Source organism: Engraulis encrasicolus, chromosome 6, assembly GCF_034702125.1.
Source record: "Engraulis encrasicolus isolate BLACKSEA-1 chromosome 6, IST_EnEncr_1.0, whole genome shotgun sequence".
NCBI lineage: Eukaryota > Metazoa > Chordata > Actinopteri > Clupeiformes > Engraulidae > Engraulis > Engraulis encrasicolus.
In genome coordinates, this window is record NC_085862.1 from 31,935,830 (window position 1) to 31,952,527 (window position 16,698).

Below are 16,698 nucleotides of genomic sequence, written 5' to 3' on the forward strand. Positions count from 1 at the left end.
TCTCTACAATATTCAACATAAGATACAACTGTTCAATCACGGGGGAAATTGCACCAATTATATTTTTTATTAATTGGAATGTCAGACATCAAGTGCACAATGAGATGCCTGGAACATAATGTCTTAGTGTTAAACTTGAAATCCAAAGACATAACATATTAAAAGTTACAATTATTTAAGTGCAGCCACGATAACAATTCCAGATCATTGCAATTTTCTTGTTATCCTTTGTTAAGTGTTTAGTATTTCAGACACACAAACATTAATGCAATACAACAGTTAGTGCAAAACTTAGCCATTCTCACCTCTGCTACATGACAGATACAAGGTCTATAGGCACATCATTGAAGGGATGGGGCAGATAAGAAACCAGTGGTGTATTTCTTGACAACATCGTTGCTAACTAAGTGAACAACTTACTTGGTTGCAATGCAATTTCCCATTGGAAACCTAGTGAGTTGCTAACTGGTTAGCGACGATGCTTTTCGAGAAACAGGATCCAGATTGTTGGCACAGGAATCAAAACAAGCTCTCGACATCTCCCATCTCCACCACCACAGTCTTCAGCTGAGTATAGAACTCCACAGTCACCTGGCCATTCTCCCTCCCAAACCCTGTGGTGTGGGGAGACAGAACAAAAGACAAGAAAGGATAAAAATTGCCAGGGGGCAATGTGGCACAGTGAGCTAGTGCATTGAACCATTACACCGGCGACTCGGGTTTGATTTCCGACCCGGACGTCATTTTCCAATCCTTCCCCATCACCATCTCCCCACTCATTTCCTCTCACTGTCTTGTCTGAATAATACAGGTGTAAAAGCCCAAACAAATACATCTTTAAAAAAAATAAAGACCTGACAGTTTCCTTCCAAACCAATCACTGAGTAACTGGTCGGCCTGTCTTGAAAGCTTAGGATAATCTGAGTTGAATTAGGAGACTACGCATCATCCCTGAGTTAGCAGCTGCATCACAGTGGGACACACATTAAATGAAGAGAGAAGGTGGAGCATACTGCAGCTTAACATTTTAACCGTTTATTAGTCTGGTGTTTGAACAAAAACAATTATTTAACTTTTAAGATGCAGTGTACTCCAGCTTCTCTCTTTAAGACGGTCTGATTAAGAGCTGGTTGGATCTACTGTAATTTGTGGCAGAGTTTTTTTTTACTTTCTGAACCTGGGATTGGCATGGCTGCCGCAGATATGTAGTACACACTTGACATCTTGACAAATGATCGCTTGGGCAAATGATCGCTAATGATCACTATCCAATCCTTTCAATTCCTTCCTCCATGGCTGAAATGACCTTGAGCAAGGCAACTCCACACCGCTCTATCGAAGGGCATCTATAGTAGGTTGGTGTTGTAGTTAATGGCTTAAGAGACATGCAAGTACCTACCGGACATCTTGTATCCACCAAAGGGCAGCTCCATTGATGTTTTGTTGTAGTTGTTGATGAAACAGGAGCCGGCCTGCAGGTTCTCAGCCACACGGTGGGCACGAGCGATGTCTCTAGTGATGAGAAGAGGACACATTATAAATGTGTAATCGTAAAGTGCAAGAGGAATGCTTTATAATAGTCAACTTGAAGGGATGCTGCACTGTTTTGGAAATGCACTGATTTTACACCTCCCCTTGAGTTAAATAATTTAGTTTTATCCTTCTCCTGTACTTACAGCCCTTCTGACAGCCCAAATTCCATCTCTAAGCTAGCTAGTACCATAGGATTCAATGATAATTGCTAGCTTGGAACTTAATTACGTGGACGTGTCTACACGTCTACATACTAGATTTTCTAGAGCACTGGAGAATTGTCACAGAAAAGAATCACCAAAAGAAAACTGACATGCGGGTAGCATTTCAAAAATTAATGCTCAGAACTTGGAGATTTTTTGAATGACCTAAGTAACACACACATGTTGGGAAAATGGAACCGTCTAAAGCAGACAAAAATAACAGAAGACATTTCAACTGTGTGTCTCAGTGCTCACAAAAAAAGTTCCAACCGTTCCTCTGCCATGGAATGTATGTTAAAGCGACATTCTTCAAGTTGAACCACCCTTTGTCCAACAACTTAACAGGGGATGTGTACAATCTTTCCACCTTCACCTGAGAAAACCCCTTAGTCATTGGCACGGTTGGCATGCGTGTGTGTTAATGATTAACAGGCAGAGTAGTGTAGCGTACCTGGTGAAGACTCCGGAGGCCAGGCCGTAAGTGGTGTTGTTGGCTCTCTGCATCACCTCCTCCTCAGTGTCAAAGGGCATGACGGACATGACGGGACCAAAGATCTCCTCCTGCACGCACCTCATGTCGTCCCTGCAGCCGTCTGGACCAACACACAAGAGTCGCGTACCATGAAAGGGGTTCACATTTTCCATTCACTGTATTAAATTAGAGCCACCTCATGTGTGCTGATTTCAACCCATTTAAGCCTGATGCTGCGTATACGCTGCCTTAACTAGGTGCCTGGAGCTGCATGGACACAGCATTCAGGCTCTTGAGATCTGAGTTTTTTGTTGAAAATGTGGATATGTTGGAGCTGAGTTAACACATGCTAATGCAACTTATTTCATGTTTTTATGTACTTCGGAGGCAAAGATATTTAGCTTTTTATTAGCTGAGGGCAGGAGTCTTAGGTGACAATTTTTGTAGGTGCCTTAGGCTTCAATGGGTTTAGAACGCTTCAGTGTAACAGTGTTACAGTCTAGTGATGGTGTACAGATTGTGAAGATTAAAGATGCACAGATGTGCAACATACACTGTGCCAGTTCGTACCTTCAGGCACACAGGCCAAATTAGTAATATGAAGACAACTACTTACCCAGCACACATGGGGACATGAAGTAACCGCCCTTCAGTTTGGGGTCACTGGGTGTGAACGGCTCACCGCCGCAAAGCACCTTGGCACCCTACAATGCAGTGAAACCATAAAAGAATGTTAAACACAGAGGCATGTAGAACCACCTTTAATTGAGTTGTTATTCATGATGATAAAATGTATTTCATACCTCTGATGAATATAAATTGTTCTGATCAATCACAGATCAATAGCAGCAATACTGCCATTTTGATCAATAACAGTCATACATCATGCGTAAAAAAGTCTTGAATCAAGAAACAAGATGTCCTTGCTGTCACACTGAAAAGTTGTTTTGCCTCAGTTTAACACTCTGGTGAGTTGAGGTCTAACAGCTTTCCAGGACCGAATAGTATTCAGCTGTTGAGACCATGGAAGTAGTATAAGAGCAGGAGAGAGTGAATAAGTCCCGCCTCCAGTCATTTCAATGGGAAATGCAAGGCTAGTGAATTCAGCCAAAATGTAACGGTTTTTTTTCAGCTTCCAAAATAGAGTTATTTCCGCCGACAGTTTACTCAACCAATTACGTGCCACGTTACTGACTGACTTCCGGTTGACCAGAAAGCTATATGGAAGACGGGCATTGGATGCATGGAGGTATTATAAGGTGCCCAACCACAGACAGCACAGGTAAGCCTCCATGCTACACCACAGGCAGCACAGGTAAGCCCCCATGCTACACCACAGGCAGCACAGGTAGGCCTCCAGGCTACATGAATTTAATTCCCTGGATGTTGACGCCTGACGTACCTGTTTCTTGGCCTCGCTGACGAAACCAAGGACCTTGTCGAGCTGTGGCTTGCTGATGAGGGCCCCCATGCGGGTGTGCTGCTGCTGGGGGTCTCCCACGGGGATGGCCTTGGTCCTCTTCACCACCTCCTCCAGGAACTGGGGCAGGATCTCCCTCTGCACGTACACTCGCGTACCGTTGCAACAAACCTGGAAACCGCAGCAATTTTCATTTAAAAAAAAAAAGATTGATGTTGAAAGGAGTGGGGAGAGAGAGTCAGGGAAGAATCGTCAGATGATCGCCGGCATAGCGGCCCAGTGCCCTATCGTTAGGCCACGGTAGGGCCACTGATGTTCCGATTTTAAACAATTCATACAGTGGCTGTGAATTGTAATTATATGCAATGTGACAAATAGTTTAGATCAAATTATTTGCACTTTGCATGATTGCTCATTTCAGATTTGGGCCCACGATTGAACAGTGATGGTGTAGCAGACAAGTCCTCCTTTAACGCTTTCAATACAACCCTGAGAGACTTTGCACTTTTTTTTACAGTTTTTGTGCACGTGAGAGGGCTGCCCAGTGCACACAGTAAAGTAAGTCCAAGACCTTGCATGCCCCAGATGTGTTTCGGGTTTTTGACCGTTTGAAGGGAACAAACTAAAGTCAAGTGAGCATTCAAGTCAGATGTCTTCTACCCACCTGTCCCTGTGTGAGGAAGTTGGCCATGAGAGCTCCCTTAATAGCATTCTCCAGCTCACAGTCCTTGAAGATGATCAGAGGAGACTTGCCTCCCAGCTCCATGGTCACCTGCTTCACCCCCTTGGAGGACATCTCCATCACCTTGGAGAGAGAAGACCACACCTTAGTCAACCTGCAGGCTGAGTGAATGGAGAGTGACATGGCAACATTGTCATAACAGAGCAGTCATGGGTAAGCGGTTAGGGCGTCAGACTTGTGCCCAAAGGTTGCTGGTTCGACTCCCAACCCGCCAGGTTGGTGGGGGGAGTAATTAACCAGTGCTCTCCCCCATCCTCCTCCATGACTGAGGTACCCTGAGCATGGTACCGTCTCACCGCACTGCCCCCTTGGGGCGCCATTGGGGGCTGCCCCGTTGCACGGGCGAGGCATAAATGCAATTTTGTTGTGTGAAGTGTGCAGTGAACACTTGTGTGCTGTGGAGTGCTGTGTCACAATGACAATGGGAGTTGGACCCAATCGGGCTTTCACTTCACTTCACTTTCAACATGTGGTAAAACTAGGCAAAAGAAGATGAAAACGTGACCCATTGTGGACAAACCTTATCATATGCCACCTTGCTACTACCATAAAAGAATCAGGGTTATGACCTGGTTTATGATATGAAAGTGCTGAATCATTCACCACCCCTTATGTAATCCAAATCAGACCTTACTCCAGACCGTACTGTAGGTGGTAGCTGTATTGCCATTCATGCAAACTAGATTGAGAAGAAATATACGGTAGAAAGGAATAAAAATGGTGATGTTCCAAAAAATAACTGTGAACCTGAACTGCTCCTCTGTACACGTTTTGCCAATAAATAATAAAACAAATTTGGTGTCTAAATTACAGGTAAGGCATTAGTTAAACCAGTCAAGCTTAGCCACTAAAGTGCTAAGCAAACAAAACTATCCCAGCTAGACAAACAACTGGACAACACTGTAGAACATACCTCGTTGAGAGAGCATGACAAGAACAGTAAAAAAAGGTAGTGATAGTGAACCAACAATATGAAAATAAATCGAAACAAGAGCAAAAACTACCTTTTTTCCAGTGGCAACACTGCCAGTGAAGGAGACCTTGGCTACCACTGGATGGTGACACAGCAGGGTCCCCGTCTCCGCACCACCCTGGACCACGTTGAAGAGGCCATCTGGGACCCCGGCCTCCTTCAGGATCTCTGCCAGGATCACGGCACTCACTGGGGACATTGGGGACGGCTTGAACACCATGGCATTCCCTAAAAGTAGAACGCATATGAACAGTTTTGAAATATAGCAGTGATTATTTTGAAGAATGTATGAAAAAACTGTGCAGGGATGGTTAAGAATTTGTGGAGGATGGTTACTGTGGGCCTGCCCATAGGGCCTATTGCCTGTGATTCTGTACAGAATTTCACATTCTATCCAGTCTGTCCAATTTGCCTATTTACAGCTTTTTGCCTGAGAAAGAGGGCAAAGATGCTACACAAACATAACTGGAATCACTGGTTAGATAGGCGGTAGATGTTTGACACTTGCTGCACTTGTTGATCCAGACTAAGAAGATCTGCTTTTCTGAGAGGTATGCAGCCAGAGCAAGCCACACAACCCCGTCAAACATATTCTGTGATCATAGCAATGTGATCTTTCTGCTTACACTTTTAATTGCATTGCTACACTCACATTAATTCATTGCCTAGTTGTAGTCTAGTTATGAAAATGTCTCTACATGTACTGTATTCTACAGCAGTAGGCTGCAGATATAGGATGGCAATGTCAAAGTATTAACAAATTAAAGAAATTAAAGAAATTGCCTGATGAAGGTCTAGTACTGAAACGTCGTTCATTAAAGAAAGAACAGCGAAATGGTCAGTGTGCGGGAGTTTCTTTAAGTTGTTGCTGAGTGACCCATGGGCCATCTCCGACGCACCTGCCAGCTGAGGTGTGCGAAAAAAGTCGAAGTTTAACAAAGTATTAACAAATAAAAAAGGTGTACCAATGAGTCAATCTTCTCAGTAATGCCCATTTAGATGCATTGGTGAAGCGTGCTACAACTTATCTTGGTCTACAATACTGAAAATCTTTAGTTGTACCACAGACAGTCTATTTTGAATTAAAATAATCTTTGGTCGTACCACAGGCCAGTGCTGGCGCTGCCTTCATCACAGTGATCATGAAGGGGAAATTCCAGGCCCCGATGCCCACACACACCCCCAGAGGCTCCCGACGGGTGTAGGCAAACGAGCCGCCTGGCAGCTGGATGTGTTGACCTGGGGGTAGGCAGGGGGAGTAAATAAAAGCATCAACCAACACATGAAACAAAAGCAAAGCAAATTTAGTCCAACGAGTCTTCAAAATGTTGCACAAAGGATCAAACACAAGCAGGTAATTGGAGTGCTTCTGGGTCTTTCCTTGGTGCTCATCAGTGTAGGGGCTCTCAAACTTGGTCCAGGAAGACAGATGCTGAGGCACTCAAGGTTGCATTTTTTTTTACTTTTTTATTTGGCTACAATGCCCATGCGTTCCGGCCCTTATGGCCTTCTTCAGGGCGTATCAAGGTATACGCCCTGAAGAAGGCCATAAGGGCCGAAACGCGTAGGCATTGTAGCCAAATAAAAAAGTAAAAAAATGCAACCTTGAGTGCCTCAGCATCTGTCTTCCTGGACCAAGTTTGGTTGCACAAAGGATTATTAATGAGGATGAGAGAATAGAGATATGTTGATGCCAAGATCGTGTCAAAATGGTAATGAGCATGTGATTCAGTCTATTAAGCAGTGGACAATTAACACAAGCAGCCCATGACCGACTGTCAATGTTCAATACTTGGTTAGGACTGAATTTGTCTTAATCACTGCCATAATGCTTTTAACATTGAAGTCAATTTCAGAGGCATTGCATGGGAGTTAAGGAAGCCCAGATATACAAACCCCAACTCCGGTGAAGTTGGGACGTTTGGTAAACAGTGAATAAAATCAAAACGCTATCATTTTCAAAACCTTCAATCTATTCATTAGATGGAGAATAGTGAAAAGACAACATATTAAGTGTTAAAACCGAGAAAAAATATTGTTTTGGGAGACATATGTACTCATTTCTAATTTGATAAATCCAACACGTCTCAAATAAGTTGGGACGGGGATCAGTGACATTTAGGAAACATCCAAATAAGATAAAACAACAAAGAAGAATATTTCAAAATCAATTGTACTGACGGACTATATAGGTGTCCAGATAAGATCATCACAGAGAGGCTGAGTCACTCAGAATTAAAGATGCAAAGGGAATAATTACCATAAAACATGAAATATATATTGGCTGTAGTCTCACTCTAAATCCTGGAGTGCTAGAGCTATTGAAAATTGACCATATTAAGAATGCTTAATGCGTGCAAATGATACAGGGGTGTAACATTCTCCTAAGCACCTGAGCTCGCTTGAAATAAACCCAGAAGACATGGGAAACTGTCCTTTGCTTACAGAAGTCAGCAGACGTTGTAGAAGTCCATTCTTTTTGACAATAATAGAGCATTGCACATCCTGTACTACAGTGAAAATGGACCATCCAACTTGTGTTAGTGCTAACTTCAAAAGTCAGCCTCCATGATGGCATGCGGGTGCAGTAGTGCATTGGTTAAGATGTTCTCACTCATCTGTAGAGTTAAATACAGTGCTGAATGGTATAAATGGGTTTTAAACAGCATGAAAAGCCACTCATGCATTATATTTTGAAGGGAGAACTTCGATTACTGCCACATAGTAAGGTCAAATTGCATTCTCTACTATGTTTTAACAGTTTGGCTCCATCATAAGGACCAGCAGGTGATAAAATGGTGGGCTTTTGGTCAAGACCTGTCACACTGTAAGCACTACAGAAAGGAAAACATTGCAAAACATGACAAGGAATACACCCACCATTTAAGCTGGTGAATTCATGTCCAAGATAGGAATTAACACTGTTTTTTATATAAAATCATCTCATCGGTTAATGTATTTAACTGTTAAGTGTTGTCTTTTGTTTTGTTTTAAGTCTTCCTCGACATTTGCTGCCATTTATTGTCCCCGTCCCAACTCTTTTGAGACGTGTTGGATTTATCAAATTAGAAATTAGTACATATGTCCCCCAGAACAATATTTTTTCTCGGTTTTAACACTTAATATGTTGTCTTTTCACTATTCTCCATCTAATGAATAGATTGAATGTTTTGAAAATGATAGCACTTTGATTTTATTCACTGTTTACCAAACGTCCCAACTTCACCGGAGTTGGGGTTTGTAATTGATGCTTTGCTGTCAGCTGTTTTTGTTTGTTTGATGTGGTGACCCACACTACACTCTTCAATATATGGCGTCACTTTTGATGGATAATCAGCGAGCCAATTAAAAAATCCAACTGAAACGGTCAGTTGCAATTCATTGGCGCTTGTCAAATAATAATGAACTTAGCCGACAATCTATTTTGGCAAACATTCAAAGAAGTCGATACAATGGCACATTTGGTTTGGTTGATAATTAATGTGAGCGTCATGATCATGCACTGAAACGAGAGGCGGTATTGCACTGTCCGGTTCAATTCTCCTCATGGCCAAGCTATGCCACAGGTCATCTCATCCCAAACAAAGCAATTACAATTTACAACCGCAAATAATTTTGTGGCGCTGTTCCCAATTGCGGTGCCCAAAATAACCTGCTGCACGGACTCAAACCCTGAACAGACTGGCAATATTAATTTTAGGCAATTTCTGCCAGATTTCCATGTCTCGTTTTGGTGCTAAGTCGGCAGTTTAAAACTCACCAGAAATAAAATCCCATTCATTTTCAATGGGGTTTCATTTCTGGTGAGTTAAAATGTCCATACCACCAAAGCACCAAAACGTGGCATGGAAATCTACGAGGCATATTGAAGAGTGAAGAGTGGGTCACTTTGTATGTAAAAATTAATGATTGGAATAGTTCAGAACAAGACACCTTACTAAATGACTACCCACCTGCCAGAGTTGGGGCAATACCAGCGAAGTATTCTATGCATTTTGCGGCCGTGATGATGTTCCCCTGGGCCTCTAAGATGGTCTTTCCATTGTCGGCCACTTCCACCCTGGCTATTTGCTCACTTCGCTCCTGTTGAGATTAAATAACGAGGTTGGGTTGAGACCACCCATCATTGTTGTGTGGGTGCTTGTGACAGTCTAGAGTAAAGAGAAACAGAGCGCACTACCAGTCCACTGAGTAACAAATATGACCAACAGTTAACAGGTGCGAGCAAACTACCCAATCTAAGGAAATGAACAAAGTTTTGCGAATGTAATCTACACAATCTGAACACAAATCAAACTACTGAAAGCAAATTTCAATGTCTGTCTTTACCCGGATGAGATGCGCTGCATCTAGCAGGACTCGGGCTCTCTCCATGCCTGCCAGCTTGCTCCATTTCTGGAAGGCAGAGTGGGCACTCCTGATGGCCTGGTCCACATCCTCCTCTCCACACTGCACCAGATCACACAACACACGACCTACACATGGCCATTGGACAATTTAACAACAGTTGCACACTTGGAAACGTTGAAAATATATATTCGCCTTGAAATGAGTCTTAAAAACTATGATTCAAGCCTCATTATTTGAGCACCACAGTGGCAGCACTCAACAATCTCCATCCCTTACCCAAATAAACAGATGGTTAAGCAAAACTACTATTTACAAAAATGGGTAACGCTTTACAATAACTACCCAAAAAGCTTAATAAACACTTTATTAACATTTAATTATAACTAACATTTAACAAACCATTTATAAATGTTTGTAAATGAGTAGGAACCAAACTGCGACAGCACAGTGGAGTGGGAGTCAGCTTCTACTGTGTGAGTTTTATGTGGTTTCATGCCTTCTGGTCTTTGGAGGATAAACTTCCAGGACTGATGCTGTGTCTGTAGTATTTCTTGCCCATTTATAAACATTTGTAAATATTTTGTTGATAATTAGTTCATTATTCATAAAGTGTTTATTTTAGGTAGTTATTGTAAAGTGTTACCCAAAAATATTTGGAACAGTGTATGTGAAGACTTTTATTCATCCAGATCATCGTCCAAGGAGTGTAGCTGTGAGCAATTAAATAGACAAAAAAAAAACCCCACCACATTAGTATTTATAAACAGATGGATCAACAATACCTTCACTAAACCAAGTCCAATAACATTTTAGTTTCAAGAGAAACCCTTAGGAAGACCTTCGACACATAATTCTGCAATGTGCATTCTGTAGGTGTCTACTTGCCTGATATAACCCGCCCTAGGCCTATATACTTCTCTTCATTCGTATATGGTCGGGTCATACCAGGTGCTCACACCTCTAATGCAAAAGCTCTTATGTTTAATGATTCAGAATGAAGTCCAGTTGGAGTGCTTCCTGGAACTGTCCAGTTTTTTAAGATGGTGCTCTTTGGTGACAGGCTTGGTTGATTTCAAAAAAGTTTGAGAAATACCAAGGCACTCATCTTCTTTGTAATTAAAATGCCTTTATTTTGTTGGGCATAGCATGATTAAAATACTTCGACGCGTATCTGCATGAAGCCTTCGTCAGGAAGTGTGCAGTTTCTTCTGTGACAAACAGACATAATTAAAAGACATCATGAGTGTTCTCAGGTGTGCAGGGTGGGACCAATTAGCCAATGGCTAACCACTCTTCAACAAAGGTGACATAAAAAACACAGAAGGACAACAATATCAATTGTGGGCAGCAGGGGGCCTCATTCTACAGTCTCAACACATATAATAGAGTATTGGACAGCAAAACAGAAAAAACATGCATGAAATACATTTACTTAAACAGTAGTGTTTACAAAAAGTGGCAGTATTCCATCTCATCATTTAAGCCTGGATATTGAGTAGCTTTTAATTTAAAAATCCAGTAGCTCTCTCGCTGATTTAATTGTTTTAATCTATCGCCCCCTCTCATTGTTTGTGGTATATGATCAATACCTATAGCTCTTAAAATAGCTGGGTCACTGTTGTGCTGGTCTTTAAAATGGCGTGCCATTGGATAGTTCTCATTTTTTGTTCTAATTGCGTACTTGTGTTCTGAGACTCTATCTTGTAACCTACGTTTGGTCCTGCCAATGTAAAAAACATTGCAGAGGGGACATTCCAGTTTATAAATGACAAATGTTGTTTTACAATTAATAAAATGCCGTATATCATGTGTTCTGTGTCCATGTGCATCTTCAAATGTTTTACTTTTGACTATAGTAGGGCAATGATTACAATGACCACATTTGAAGCTACCTTGCGGTTTCTTAGACAGCCCAAGTGTTCGCAGAGGATGGTGGTAGATAGCTGTGGACAAGTTTGTCATTTAAAGTAGGAGCCCGCTTAAAACTGAAAACAGGGGGCTCCTGAAAAACATTATTCAAAGAAGTGTCACACTGTAATAAATTCCAGTTCTTTCTTATTATGTTTTTAATGTGATTTGCTTCAGTGCTGAACCTTGTGGAGAAGAAAATTCTCCCAGAGCTTTGTCTAGAGTTCCCACTTGTTAACAGGGATTGCCTGTCTAAGTTCTTTGCTCTGTGTTTAGCACACTGAATGGTTTTCTTTTTGTAACCTCTTTGAATGAATCTGTTTTCCATTTCATTAGCCTTAACCTCAAAAGAGTCAGTTTCGTCGCAAATTCTTTTTAGTCTCTGGAATTGACCGTAGGGTATATTATCCTTTAAATGTCTAGGGTGGAAGCTTTTTGCATGCAAGATAGTGTTACGTGAAGTAGGCTTTCTATAGATGGTGGAATGTAAGAGACCTTCGTTATCCTTGTATATTTCTAGATCTAGAAAGCTAATGCGTTGTTTGTCATATTCCAGAGACAGTTTGATGTTTTTGTTTATGCCATTGAGGTAAGTATGGAAAGACACTAGTTCAGCTTCTGAACCATCCCACAGTAGGAGTACATCATCAATATACCTCCCATAGTAGATTATCTTATTTAAATAGGAATTTTTAGTAGAGTTAAACACAAAATCATTTTCCCATTTACCCATATATAAACCCGCATAGGAAGGACTGTAGCAAGCTCCCATTGCACATCCTTTAGCTTGCTTAAAAAGGCGATCTTGAAAAATAAAGATGTTATTATGTAATGTCCATTTAGTTAATTTTAAGAGGAAATGTGCAGGGGGAGATTCTGTTTGTAGGTGGTCTTGTAGAAAAAACTCGAGTGCTGCTAGCCCCTCTTCATGCACAATAGAGGTGTATAGTGACTCCACATCCATAGTTACTAATAAAGTATCTTGCCCTATATTGCCTAGTTCCTGTATCTTCTTAAGAACAGCTGTAGTGTCTTGTATATATGCTGGGAGTAATTTCCAACCTGAACATGGGCAACATGCACATTGAGGGGAATATGTTTTCTATGCGTTTCTTCCGCTGCCATCTGCTGGTCAAAAAAAGTAACAACATGACTCCTTGTGCCTGACCTACTGTCTCTTTTGGTGTGCGAACCTGCTCCCACATTGAACGCTCCTGAAATCATTTAAATTGAAAGGGATACCTGCACCCCTGCACAGGGACTCTCGGGTGATCATGTCTGGACAAAATTTGCATTTGATTATTTAGCCTTTACATTAAATGTTATCGAAATCATGTTGCTCTCTTTTTGCATTTTGCCCATGTATAGGGTGGAAATTACAAAAGAAAACATCACATAAGACAAGTCTCATTGGCATTTTTAAAAAGAAGACTTCATGGAGAATGAAGAAAAATATAAAATAAAAATCTGTGGACAATCCCACAAGGTGTTCTGGTGCTCTGAAAATGACACCCAAAATGATTTGTCAGACTTGTGAGGTCTTCTGGTCAAACACTGATGGGGTTTCCTTTCTATTTATAGATTTTTATGGGAGTGTTTCTACTTGTATCTACAAGGGGAAAAAATCATGAGGCTATGTTGGGCACAAATATGTCTTCTGAAGGCCTAAACAGAGCACAGCCAAAAACTCCAGTACAATTTGTATCATCTTTGAGGGAATGCCATGACGATGCAGGATCATACAGACCAAAACTGACAGTTTTGCAACAAACTATTCCTATCTATGTACCAGCATGCCAAATTTGAGCTTCCTACTAGGTTTAGTTCTTGAGCTACGGGCTTGTGAACTTTGACAAAAAAAAAAGAGTGTGAACAAAATGGGCGCCCCCCTCCCCCAGTGAAATTGGCTGTAACATGGAGAGTATACATCTTACATTCAAATAAAGTAACAGTGTTTCTCTTAAGTACCATGGGTACACTCAGTAATATTTTCAGAATTTTTTGAGACCTAAGTGTGCGGGCTCTTGTTGATTTGGCGTGGAATGACCCATTTATCTTTCCCCCAAACAACCACAGCTCCTCCCTTATCGGCTCGTTTAATTATCAAATCATCATTTTTCATCATCTGTTCAAGAGCACCACGTTCCTGTTTTGTTAAATTATAGTACTTGGGTCTATTTTTTCTTTGTTGGTACATTTTATCTAGGCCTACTTCAAAGTCCACTTTCTTGGTAAAGGTATTCAGAGTAGCATTTGCAGTGACAGGACAAAAAGTAGACCTGGGTTTAAATTGATATTGTTGTCCTTCTGTGTTTTTTATGTCACCTTTGTTGAAGAGTGGTTAGCCATTGGCTAATTGGTCCCACCCTGCACACCTGAGAACACTCATGATGTCTTTTAATTATGTCTGTTTGTCACAGAAGAAACTGCACACTTCCTGACGAAGGCTTCATGCCGAAACGCGTCGAAGTATTTTAATCATGCTATGCCCAACAAAATAAAGGCATTTTAATTACAAAGAAGATGAGTGCCTTGGTATTTCTCTTATGTTTAATGCTGGGAAAAAAACCTACCAGTTGCAGGTTCGTAGACGGGCTCGGTGTTCTTCGTGCCCTTGGCCTGGACCCTCTGACCATTCCAGAAATTCAGCGACTCCTTTACCACAAAAGTACCGGTGGACACGTTGCTGAACTCGGGCAGCTGAAGAAGTGGTTTCTGAGCCATTCTGTTTATTGGATGTTATCTGGACCGATCAAGGGTGCATGCATGAGGTTAAAATAAAACTGCGGGAAAGGCTTGCAATATTGCGCTGTTAAAGAACTCGAGAACTATGCAGGAAGCTGAGCGCAAAAAGTGACCTGCAACAATCTGTTTAATGAGGATATTTTGAGTGAAAATATCACATACCTTAAACGCTTAACGATCCCAGATTTTGTGGTGTCTAGTGTCTTCTTAATCTTCTGACAGATCAAAAACCTTCACACTCGCCAAAACCCAGTTGCGCACTGAAGCGCAGAATATAAAGCGAAGTGTTGCATAATGTCTGAATATGGGAGGGACCGGTCAGACTAGGGGGGCGTCACTTTTGATGGATAATCGGTGAGCCAATTAAAAAATCCAACTGGAACGGTCAGTTGCTATTCATTGGCTATTGTAATAAAATAAAAAAACAAGAAAAAAATAACTTAGCCTTCAACTGGCAAACATTCAAAGAAGTCGATACAATGGCACATTTGGTTTGGTTGATAATACATGTGAGCGACATGATCTTGCACTGAAACGAGGCGGTACTGCAATGTCCAGTTCAATTCTATTCAAAGGCCTAGCTATGCCACAGGTCAGCTCATCCCAGACGAGGCAATTAAAATTTCACCGCAAATAATTTCGTGGCGCTGTTCCAAATTGCGGTGCCCAAAATAAATCTGATGCACTGCCTCAAACCCTGAACAGACTAGCTAAATTCATTTTAGGCACTTTCTGCCAACTAAACCACGGGACGCAAGGTTAATTGTGAATATTAACAAAATACTGCCATTTTCAAAAAGTCTGGTTCTGTCATTAGATGGAGAATGGTACTAAGAAAACATATCAGCCATCAAAACTGACCAAAACTGTTGTTTTGGGGGATATTCGCGAATTTGTAAATCCACCGCGTCTCAAAAGAGTTGGGACGGGACAATTAAAGGCAGCAAATGTCGAGGAAGACTAAAAACAAAACAAAGGACAAAACTTAACAATTAATAGCATTAACGGATGAGATAATTTTATATAAAAACAGTGTTGATTCCTATCTTGGACATGATTTCAACAGCTTAAATGGTATGTGTATTCCTTGTCGTGTTTTGCAATGTTTTCCTTTCTGTAGTGCTTACAGTGTGACAGGTCTTGTCCAAAAGCCAACCATTTTATGTCCTGCTAGTCCTTATGTTGGAGTTAAACTGTTAAAACATAGTAGAGAATGCAATTTGTCCTTAGGCCTACTGTGTGGCAGTAGGCCTAATTGAAGGTCTTCCTTCAAATATATAATGCACGAGTGGCTTTTCATGCTGTTCAAAACCCATTTATTTCATTCAGTACTGTGTTCGATTCTACAGGTGAGTTAGAACAGCTTAACCAATGTACTACTGCACCACCATGCCATCATGGAGGCTGACTTTTGAAGTTAGCACTAACACAAGTTGCATGGTCAATTTTTTACTGTAGCACAGGATGTGCAAGACTATTATTTTCAAAAAGACTTGACTTCTGCAGCTTCTGCTGACTTCTGTAAGCAAAGGACAGTTTCCCATGTCTTCTGGGTCTATTTCAAGTGAGCTCGGGTGGATAAGGGAATGTTAAACCCCTCTATCATTTGCACACATGAAGCGTCCTTAATATGGTGAAGTTTTCACTAGCTGTAATTCTTGGAGTGCTGGAGTGAGACAACAGCCAATATATATTTCATGATGTCATGAACCTATACAATGATTTTGTGACAAACATTTCTTACATACGTACACTCAATCACGGTAAATCAAGGGAATTCAAAACTTTATGTAAACCTAATAACTATGGTAATTGTTCTCTCTGCATCTTTAATTCTGAGTGACTCAGCCTCTCTGTGATTGTCTTATACATGGACACTCAAATTGTTCATTAGTACAATTCATTTTGAAATGTTCTTCCTTGTTGTTTTATCTTATTTGGATGTTTATAACATTTCACTGATCCCCGTCCCAACTTATTTGAGACGTGTTGCAGTTATCAAATTAGAAATGAGTACATATGTCCCCTAAAACAATACTTTTTTCTCGGCTTTAACACTTGATATGTTGTCTTTTCACTATTCTACATCTAAGGAATGTATTGAATGTTTTGAAAATGATAGCATTTTGATTTTATTCTCAGTTTACCAAACGTCCCAACTTCACCGGAGTTGGGGTTTGTACATGCGTCCTCGACACATTGGAACATTTGAACAAAGCCACAACACGCAGCCAAACGATGTAAAATCTAGTGTGGACTTACTTTCCCCAGGATACACTTGCAACACATAGCAAACAGCGAACATATTGTTTGTGGCACATTTTAGGGAAAAACTGAGAAACTTCCCAAGGA

General features: G+C 41.1%; 1 protein-coding gene across 1 annotated transcript; it reads right to left on the minus strand.

Moving 5' to 3' along the window:
- Positions 1-44: 44 nt before the first annotated feature.
- LOC134451102 (4-trimethylaminobutyraldehyde dehydrogenase A-like) lies at positions 45-14,625 on the minus strand. Its single transcript, XM_063201284.1, has 12 exons — positions 14,509-14,625; positions 14,175-14,344; positions 9,673-9,818; positions 9,297-9,426; positions 6,448-6,582; positions 5,375-5,571; positions 4,293-4,433; positions 3,611-3,799; positions 2,825-2,912; positions 2,188-2,329; positions 1,400-1,512; positions 45-614 (listed from the first exon to the last, which is right to left on the minus strand). Exons 2-12 carry the CDS (start codon positions 14,323-14,325, stop codon positions 520-522), a joined length of 1,527 nt encoding a protein of 508 aa, XP_063057354.1. The 5' UTR covers positions 14,326-14,344; positions 14,509-14,625; the 3' UTR covers positions 45-519.
- Between the last annotated feature and the right edge of the window lie 2,073 nt (positions 14,626-16,698).